The 9,941-nt window shown below is 41.2% G+C and overlaps 1 protein-coding gene across 1 annotated transcript in view; it reads right to left on the bottom strand.

Moving 5' to 3' along the window:
* Positions 1-8,878: 8,878 nt before the first annotated feature.
* Positions 8,879-9,941, bottom strand: part of LOC145410359 (uncharacterized) — a 34,744-nt gene continuing 33,681 nt past the window's right edge. The window contains exon 7 of the mRNA XM_080280505.1: positions 8,879-9,146. Coding sequence (XP_080136631.1) covers positions 8,976-9,146 — 171 coding nt within the window. The 3' untranslated portion in view covers positions 8,879-8,975. The remainder of the gene's footprint in view (positions 9,147-9,941) is intronic.

The following is a 9,941-nucleotide window of genomic DNA, read 5'->3' as shown; positions in this document are numbered from 1 at the left end:
AATATATCACCCTCCACTCGGCAAAAGCGATCATGCAGTACTAAATTATAACTTCAGGATAGCATATGACATAGTAAACAGCAATGACAGTTACAAAAAGAGCATAAACTATAAAAAGGGAAATTATCAAGACCTAAAGAAGTATTTCTTAGAAGTTGATTGGGAAAATGAGCTTAGAGGACAAGATTTAAATGCTGTATATAAAAAATTTTGTGAATTTTATGAAATAGGAGTCCAGAAGTACATCCCACAGCACAAAGAAGCAGATAAGAAAATACAGAAATGGTTCAATACAGAATGTAAAAAATCAAAAGAAAGAAGAGATTTGTTGTGGAATAGATACAGAAGACACAATAGTGAAAGGGCGTATAATAATTACAAACAGGCAAGAAACGACTATACAAGAATAAGGAGGGAAGCCCAAAAACAGTTTGAGGAGGATATAATAAATAAAAGTAGTGATCAACCAAAGCTGTTTTACAGCTATATCAGAAGCAAAACCAAAGTAAAAGATATAATACAATCCATTACGGACGAGGGAATCACTTATACACAAGAGAAAGATATTTGTGAAGCACTAAATAAGAATTTCCTATTAGTTTTTACAGAAGAAAAAAATTTTGAGAGGGACTATGTGGAACACGCATGTCCACACATACTACCAGATATACAAATAGCAGAAAAAGTAATACAGGAGGAGTTAAGTAGATTAGACAGAGGAAAAGCAAGTGGTCCTGATGAAATTTCATGTTGGGTGTTACGAGAATGTGCAAAGGAGTTAAGTAAACCATTATTTTTAATTTTCAAGAAATCCTTGAGTCAAGGGAAACTACCTGATATTTGGAAAAAAGCAAATATAGTCCCCTTATTCAAGAAAGGAAATAGACAAAATCCTCTCAACTACCGACCAGTAGGCCTATCACTGACCAGTGTTGTAAGCAAGGGCTTAGAAAAACTTATAAGAAAAGCTTGGGTAAATCATCTAGAAGAACACAGTATAACAGAAAGACAGTTTGGTTTCAGAAAAGGAAAATCATGTGTTACTAATCTGTTGAGCTACTATGACATAGTAACAAACACAATACAGGAAAGGGAAGGATGGTTGGACAGTATCTATTTAGATTTCAAGAAAGCTTTTGACACAGTACCACACCAAAGACTTTTATGGAAGCTGTACCATCAAGGAGGAATTAGAGGCAAACTGTTTTGTTGGATGCAAGACTTTCTCATAAAAAGAGAAATGAGGACAGTACTAAGAGGAAACTACTCATCATGGAAAGAAGTGACTAGTGGAGTACCACAGGGTTCGGTGCTGGCACCAATCATGTTTCTAGTGTACATAAATGATATAAACAGTAACACTAGAAATGAGAGCTATCTGAATATGTTCGCAGATGATGCAAAAATACAAAGGAGCATTACTAGCACAGACTCTTGTAGGGAGCTACAAGAAGAATTAAATAAACTTCATGAATGGAGTAGTACATGGCAAATGGAATTCAATGTGGACAAGTGTCATGTAATCAAGTTTGGTAAAAGTGGAAAAAGACCTGATTGGGATTATAAGTTAGGAAATAAAACCCTATACACATCAGAAAGAGAGAAAGACCTAGGTGTGATTATCAATAACAGACTATCTCCGGCTGACCACATCAGCGAGAAGGTACGGAACATGTATACACTGCTTGCAAATATGAGAATAGCATTCACATACATAAATGAAGACATGCTAAGAAGGATAATAACATCATTCATTAGACCAACCCTGGAATATGCATCAATAGTCTGGAGTCCTCATCTCAAAAAGCATATAGACAAGATTGAAAAAGTTCAAAGGGCCGCTACAAGATGGATACCAAGCTTAAGGGACCTAAGCTACGAAGAAAGACTAAATAAACTGAATCTACCAACACTACAGGAGAGAAGGAAAAGAGGTGACATGATAATGCTATATAAGTGCATATCAGAAAAGGAAAAAATAGACATAAATGATTACTTAACATATGGAGAAGCATCAGCAAGAGGACACTGCAAAAAACTGCATAAGGAGAGGTGATAAAGACGTAAGGAAATCCAGTTTCCCAAACAGAGCAATTGATCAATGGAATGCACTACCGAATGAAATAGTGTGTGCCAAAACAATTCACAAATTTAAGGATATGTACGATAAATATGGTCTAAGACACAGGACAGTACGAGCTTGACTCATTCCTGTAAAGATACAATTAGGTAAGAACACACACACACACACACACACACACACATCGCCGCACCAAGTGTACTAAACATATCCTGTATATTTGTTAACTTGCATTTGTGAAAGTTGGGTTGGGTGGTGCGGTGTAATGATTGGGTTGGGTTGGGTGGAGTGGGGGTAAAACTGACATATAAGATGGGATACTGTGTGGTGGGTTGGGGTGGGTCAATGGTGGGGTTAGGAAGGGCGTGGTGGGTTCAAACTAACGGTGAGGTAGGGTAAAGTATGGCTGGGATTGGTGGTTTGGAGTGGGGTAATGGTGGGGTTGGCTGTAGGATGAAGTTGGGTAAAAGTGGGGTAATGGTGGGGTTGGCTGTAGGATGAAGTTGGGTAAAAGTGGGGTAATGGTGGCATCTGGTGGGGTGAAGTGGGGTAAAATCGACATGTAAGGTGGGGATGAGTATGGTGGGGTTGGCCGGAGTGGAGCGGGTGAGTGCTGGAGCCGACTGGGATGGAGTGAATAAAAGTGAGAGGTGAGGTTAAAGAAGAATATACTGGGGTTTGATGTTGTGGTGTGGTGTCAAGGTGGGGGTTAAGTGAGTTGGAGTGGGGTAAAATCAATAGGTGGGGTGGTACAGCTAGGTCGGGTGGAGTGGAATGGGGTAAATGGTGGGATGGACTGGGACAATGTAGTGGTTGGGTGGGGTGGAGTGGGGAAAAATTGGCAGGTGATGTATGGTAGTTTGGTGGGTTTGGGTGAGGTGGAGTGGGGTAATGATGAGGTTGGGTGGGGTGAAGCGGGATAAATCCAACATGTGAGGTACGGTGAATTATGGGGGGTTTGGCTGGGGCAGGTGGCGTAATTTTGGCTGGTGAGGTTGGGTAGGAGTATGGCAGAGTTGGTGGGGTGGGGTGGGTTAAAACTACAGGAATGGTACAGTAAACTATGAGAGGGTTTACTAGGGTGGAGTTGGTAAAGGTGGAGAGGTTTGGTGGGGTAATGGTGCAGTTTTGGGGGTTGGGCAAAACTGACAGGTGTGGTGGGGTTGGATGGAGTGGAGGACAAAAAACTGCCTGCTGAGATATGATAGAGTATGACAGGGTTGTGTGGCATGGAGTGGAATGTTAGCTATGGAGGAGTGGGGAAATGGTTGGGTTAGTTGGGGTGATGTGGGGTAATGGCTGAGTTGGGAAGAGTCGAGTGGGGTAAAACTGACAGAAGAGGTAGAGTACGTAAGTACTGCTGGGTGGGATGCAGTGGGGTAATGGTGAGGTTGGGTGAGGTGAACTGGGTTAAATTAATGGTGAGGTTGGGCAGACAATGATAAGACTGTCTTGTGTGAAGTGGCATAATGGTGGGATTGGGTGGGGTGGACAGAAGTAAAACTGACAAGTGAGGTAGGGTAGAGTATGGCAGGGTTGAGTGGGATAAAGCTAACACATAAGGCAAGGCAGAGAATGGCAGGGTTGTGTGAGGTATATTCTGGTAAAATTTACAAATGAGATAAGCTAGAATATGGCAGAGTTGGTTGTGTTGGAGTGTGGTAATACTGGGGTTGACTGGGGTGGAGTACGGTAATGTTGGGGTGTGTTGTGAGGAAACAAGGTAATATCTAAAGGTGAGGAAGGGTGAATATGACCGGGTTGGATGTGGTGGAGTGAGGTAATGCCTAAGTAGGATGTGACAGAGTGGAGTAATAGCAGAGTAGGATGGTGTGGAATGGGATAATTGTGTGGATGGGTAAGGAGAAATTGTGGTAAAACTGACATGAGAGATTGGGTGCAGTACTAGGGGGTTGAGTGTGGTGGAGTGGCATAATAGGCTGGATATGGTACAGGGTGGCAGGGTTGTGTGAGATGAAGTGGGGTAATTTGGGGGACGAGTGGGGTGGAGCAAAACTAAACTGAATGATGAGGTAGGGTTGAGTATGGAGGGGTTGCATGAGGTGGAGTGGGGTAGTGGTATGACTGGGAGATGTGGACTGACATAAAATTGATACAGGAGGTAGGGTAGAGTATGTAAGGAAGGGTTTGGTATGATAACATTCAATGGGGTGCAGTGGGGCAATGGGGTTTGGTGGGGTGGAGTGTGATAAACTGACAGGTGATGTATGGTAGTATGTGGCAGGGCTGAGGTGAGAGCAGTGAAGTGGGGTAATTGCAAGGCTTGGTAATGTGGGGTGGGGTAAATTTGACACGAAAGGTAGGGTGCAGTATGGTGGTGTTGGGTCAGGTCGGGGGAACTGGTGGGGTTAGGTGGAGTACAGCAAGTTAAAACTGACACATGAGGTAGGGTAGAGTATGGCAGGACTGGGCTGGGTGCAGTGGGGTAACTGCAGGGTTGGATGGGGTGGAATGGGGTAAAATTGACAGGTGAAGTGGGGTAGAGTATTGTGGGACTGCATGGGGTAGAACAGTGTGATGGTGGGGTTGGGTGGGGTGGAGTGGGGTAAAATTACTGGGTGAAGCAGGCTGGAGTATGGAGTGGCTGTGTGCAGTGAAGCAGGATCAAACTGTAAAACTGACAGATTACTGTGAGGGGAAAAAAAAAAAATACAAATAATGGTACGTATTTTCTATCTATTGCCAGACGCCTCAATCCCGTTTGGGGTGGCCACAAACAAATCGCCTCCAAGTCGCCCTGTCATACGCCATTTCACTGCCCTGCTCCCAACTCACACCCCCCTCTCTCATATACCTCTCCACCCCATCCCTCCATCTCATCCTCGGCCTCCCCCTCCCTCTTCCCCCCTCCATCTCCCTCACATACACTCTCTTTGTCAGTCTTTCACCCTCCATCCTCTCCACATGGCCAAACCACCTCAGTGTACGTATTTTACTTCCATTTAAACAAACAACTTTTTTCTTTTTCTTTTTTTCTGTGTGGCAAATGTTTGGCCTACATACAGTCAAGCAAATGTAAAATTTCTGATTCAGATCATATTATGCTAAGTTTACTGAACTGACTGTACTGGCTAAAAATAGCATTTAAACAAATATAATAGGAAAATCCACCCCAATACCCATATGAAGAATATTAATTCCTTCAGAGTTATCATGGTTAGTACTGCATTTGTGGGCCCCTCAGGGTGGTGGACCCTTGACACTTGCCCATTCTGCCCGCTGGATCAGATGCCCCTGAGTGGCTACGTGGGGGAGAGAAATGAAGGAAGGATGGGGTGGAGAGTGGAGAAGGGAGAGAAATTGTATGAGGGACAAGAGGGAGGGAGTGGAGGACTCAGGGAGAGAAATGATGGAGGTGTTGAGAGGTTTGAGGAAGTGCAAGTCACACTGCATCATCAGCATGCAACAAATCTGAGATACTGTATTCCATTCATTGCCAACACCATCCCTCTCTCCAGTACCCATGTCTTTACTTTTCTCATCACCCCATCCATATTTATACTGAACAACCATGGGGACATCACACAACCTTGTCACACACCCACACTGATCATGAACCATTCACTTCGATGCCCATTTACCATTACACGTGCCTCACTACCATCATAAAAACTCTTGACAGCACCTAGCAGCTTACCATCTACACCATACATGAGCAAAACCTTCCACAATCCTTCTTTGTCTACTTTGTCATATGCTTTCTCCAGATCCATAAATGCCATAAACACCTTACAGTCCTTCTTGCAAAGCCTTCTTCACTATCTGCCTCACTGCAAATATTTGATCCACACATCCTCTGGCACTCCTAAAGCCACCCTGTTCATCACTCACTAGGACCTCTGATATCTCCCTCACTTTATCTATAATAATTCTTCCATGTACCTTCCCTACAACACTCAATAAGCTTATGCCGCGATAATTCTTGCACTCACTTCGCTCACCTTTATTATTGTACAGGGGTACAATCACAGCCTTTTTTCCATTCTGCTGACAGTTTCACTCATCCATGTCTTCTTACATATCTCCAACAAGCACTTCATTCCACTCTCTCCACTCCACTTAATCATCTCTGCATATACCTCATCAGTCCCAGCTACTTTCCCATTTTTCAGCTGCTTCACACCGTTCTTCACCTGCATGCACGTCACATTTCCTGGCACTGCATTCCATCTCTGCATACTCTCAAAACCAACCATGTTTACAGTGGCTCTGCTCTCTCTATTCCCATTCATCAGGCTTTCAAAATATTCTTTTCATCTGATCTTTACTTCATCCCCACGGGTTAATAATCTACCACCTACATCCTTTACACTTTCACATTACTTTCTGCTATCACTTTTACATTTCCACACCTCTTTCCACAATAACTTCCTATTTTCAGAGTAATTTGCATTCACTTTTCTTCCAAGATCATCATTTATCTCCTACTTTTTCCTCTTCACTAGTCTCTTTATGTGCTTCTTGCTCTCAATATATTCAGTTCTCATTTCAATCGAACCCCTGTCCTGTAACCACGCTAGCCACTTCTTCATCTTTTCAAAAACGAGTAATTTATACTCAATGTAAATCGAGAGGTACCTGTACATATACAGTATGCTGTTGTGGTAAGTATCAGAAAAACATATGGGCATGGTTAGGTTAATGGAGAAAGAGAGATCTGAGATGGGCTTGAGGCATGGAGTTCTGAGGCTAGAGAGTGGAGTTAGTGGTCTCCATCACCTGGGATTAACTCCTCGAGTAGGGCCTCATCTTTGAATCCATCAAAGTCATCAGAAACCACATATACGGCACCATTATCGTAAGCAGAAACCAGCTCAGTTGCGCGATAACAATGTTTTTGAGCCAAAAAATACATGATAACAGCAAGAGTGAAGATTTTCATCTTAGTGATATAGGAAACTGCTATAACCAAGTGCACAATAACTATGGGATCACTGTACACAAATAATTATCCTTCCATATGATGACACGTATAATCAGAGGAAATAATATGCTCTGTTTGAAGACATATAAAGCATACATGAAAACTTTGTATGTTTCATTCATTCATTCATCTTAAAACTTTGTATGGGATGGTAGTAAAAGGTGAAATTTTATTGGTATCAACAAATTACACTTTCCATTAATCAATAAGTTTCATTCTACTTCAGATGACTTGCTACTTATGTATAACTTCTTATGAAATTTCTGACAGCTCCCAGAGATTTCACATGCGCATTCAATGCTCGCTCAACAGAACTTTACGACTGCTCCTGTTATTGTAGTTTAATTTTTAAAAGATCACTTTACCTCTCTTACCTGCATCTATTCTTCATACTGCAACATTTCACAACTAGAAAGCCCTCAGAGAGCACACACCTCCGCCAATGTCATTACAAAGGATCCAGATCTGGATCTGCTCCAAAATTTAATTAATTCTTTCTTGGTCCATGGCCCACCCTTGCACAAAATTTCATTCAAATTCATTTAGATTTGGAGATTGTGTAGGATATTCTGGATCTGGATCCCCATCAATATTTAATCACTTCTTCCTTGGCCCATGACCCACCCTTCCACAAAATTTCATTGAAATTCAATGAGAACTTTTGGAGATATCATCTGGACAAACAGACAAACAGATAGACAATCATAGGCAAGTGCATAACCTCCTCCAACTTCATTGGCACAGGTACATGGGTGGCTGCCACTGTCCCAAGAAAGCTCTACCATGATAGTGAAACGTAGCCACAAGCTTGGCAGCTAGCTACACAATCATCAGTCTAAAATAAAACTCTCACACTGTTACAGATCTTATTATATACCTGAGAATTCTTACTTCCCAACAGTTTCCAGTAACTACTGGGAGGCAATTAACTGGTCCTGGAATTTGGTTTAGCTTCACATCCAAAGAAATTTCAGCAGTACCATGGCCAATTTTAATACAGGGTCTCCTAATTAGGGAACACGGTGTCATCTTTATGTATGAAGAAATAAAGTGCCACGATGTGCACTGTTGTCCCGATTATCCCATTTACATGTTCTTTTCTGCACTGATGAACATTAATTTATTCTCTGTCATATCTTTGTGATATGGGCACACCAATATCCTGGCTGATCAAGAGGTGTGTCTTTAAAAAAATAATCCTAAATCATTACATTTTTTTTCTGCAGAACACTAGTGTAGCACAGTGAATACCAGTACATAATTCTATCATATTACAGTTACTTAATCCTTAGACCTTGAAAGATTTCCAATGGAAATTAATATAATTTAACATTAGGCACAGTACTGTAGTAGTAACAGTAGATGCTACCCCAGGCAAATCTGAATTTGAATCTAGTGAACTGCAGGACAAAGCCGCCTCTCTTCCTTCTTTGAGGGGATAAAGAGGGGTCTGAAGGGCATTTGTGTAGATTGAAGGACATTCATGCAACTGGACACCACCAATGACCAGCCATATCAGTGTCAGTAAAAGAAAGCAGCCCTACCCTGCACCATTGGCCAAAGCAAAACAAATAAAGTTATCAGCCACGGTTTATACTCACTCTCAAATAGTGATATAATAAATTTGAACTTACTGCATCTCTGTCATAAAAAAGACCAACTTCTCTTCACATTGCTCTTGTCAACCTCAAGGGTATACCAGTATATGAGATATGAGTAGTCACATTTGGACAGGGTTTTCACCCAACAACAGGGTTTTCACCCAAAAGGACAGACAAACTTGCTCTCAATTCTACAAGACTAAGGAGGAAAAAAAAAAAAAAAAGGCACTTGGCTAATTCCTCCTCTGCATGCCTCAGTATTAAAGCACAACACAAATAACTAGCCATTCATTCAGTAATTAAAACATGTCTATAAAACAATACATTTTCCTTTTACAAATGCCAAACTTTAAGCTTTCTCTACAAATTTCACCATTTGTGCATGCTGCATCCTAAGGAGGTGGTATCCCTTCTTCTCAGTTAAGTCGATGGCTCCTTTACTCTTGTAGAAGCCAATACTTGGTGTATTCTCCTTCAGCACTGCAAACTCACATCTCCTGGCACCATTTTTCAATCCATCCTGAGGACAAGTTCACAACATGTGCACAACAATATTCCTTTCCATTCTTCCATTATTCTAGCACTAATATAATGCTAATAAGGACACTTAGTTCATAGATCAAATTATAACAACTCAATAAACTAACACAACTTCTTTGTGGAAACCTCTGGCAAACACCTGATTTAGTACTTTTTCACTTTCCACTCTCTCCTTTAAAAGATACCCTCAGGAAGAAGCTATTAAGCTACTTTTGAAATCACACAGGCATTAAAGGTAGTGAATGGAGGAATCACCCTAGATGCAGACAGTGAGTGAATGGGTGTAACATAAAAAATAATGGAAAGATTGGAAAAATTGGGCAAAGGTTACCAGGATTAAAGGTTTTAGATAATGTCATTATTTTAAGCAGATGATGGATTACAGCTATCAGATATGCCATCAAACAGCATAGGGGATGCAGAAAAAGTAATACAGGAGGTTATAGAGGTTAGTGAAGAGTGTGGGCTAAAAATAAATTGGACGAAGAGCCTATCTATCTATACTGATTATTAATATTAAAAATAAACCTGATGAGATTATGGGAATAAGGGTGAGTCAAAGAATAAAGTATCTTGGGATAATAATAAATGATAGTAAGAACTGTTTTAAGGTGCATAAGGAAGAGACGATAAAGAAGGCAAGAAGGCTGGCAAATATGGTATATTCAGTTACAGCCCAAAGCTGTTCAAACATGTTAACAGGAAAGATGTATTGGAAAAACATAGCTCTGCCATCAGTATTATATGGAGTAAAATCTGATTAGGTTAATAAAGC

This window comes from Coenobita brevimanus, chromosome 85 (genome assembly GCF_032717465.1).
Source record: "Coenobita brevimanus isolate Jiangsu-jjx chromosome 85, ASM3271746v2, whole genome shotgun sequence".
NCBI classification, from domain to species: Eukaryota; Metazoa; Arthropoda; class Malacostraca; order Decapoda; family Coenobitidae; genus Coenobita; species Coenobita brevimanus.
The sequence above is the reverse complement of the archived record's forward strand: the minus strand, read 5'-3'. Positions and strand labels throughout refer to the sequence as shown.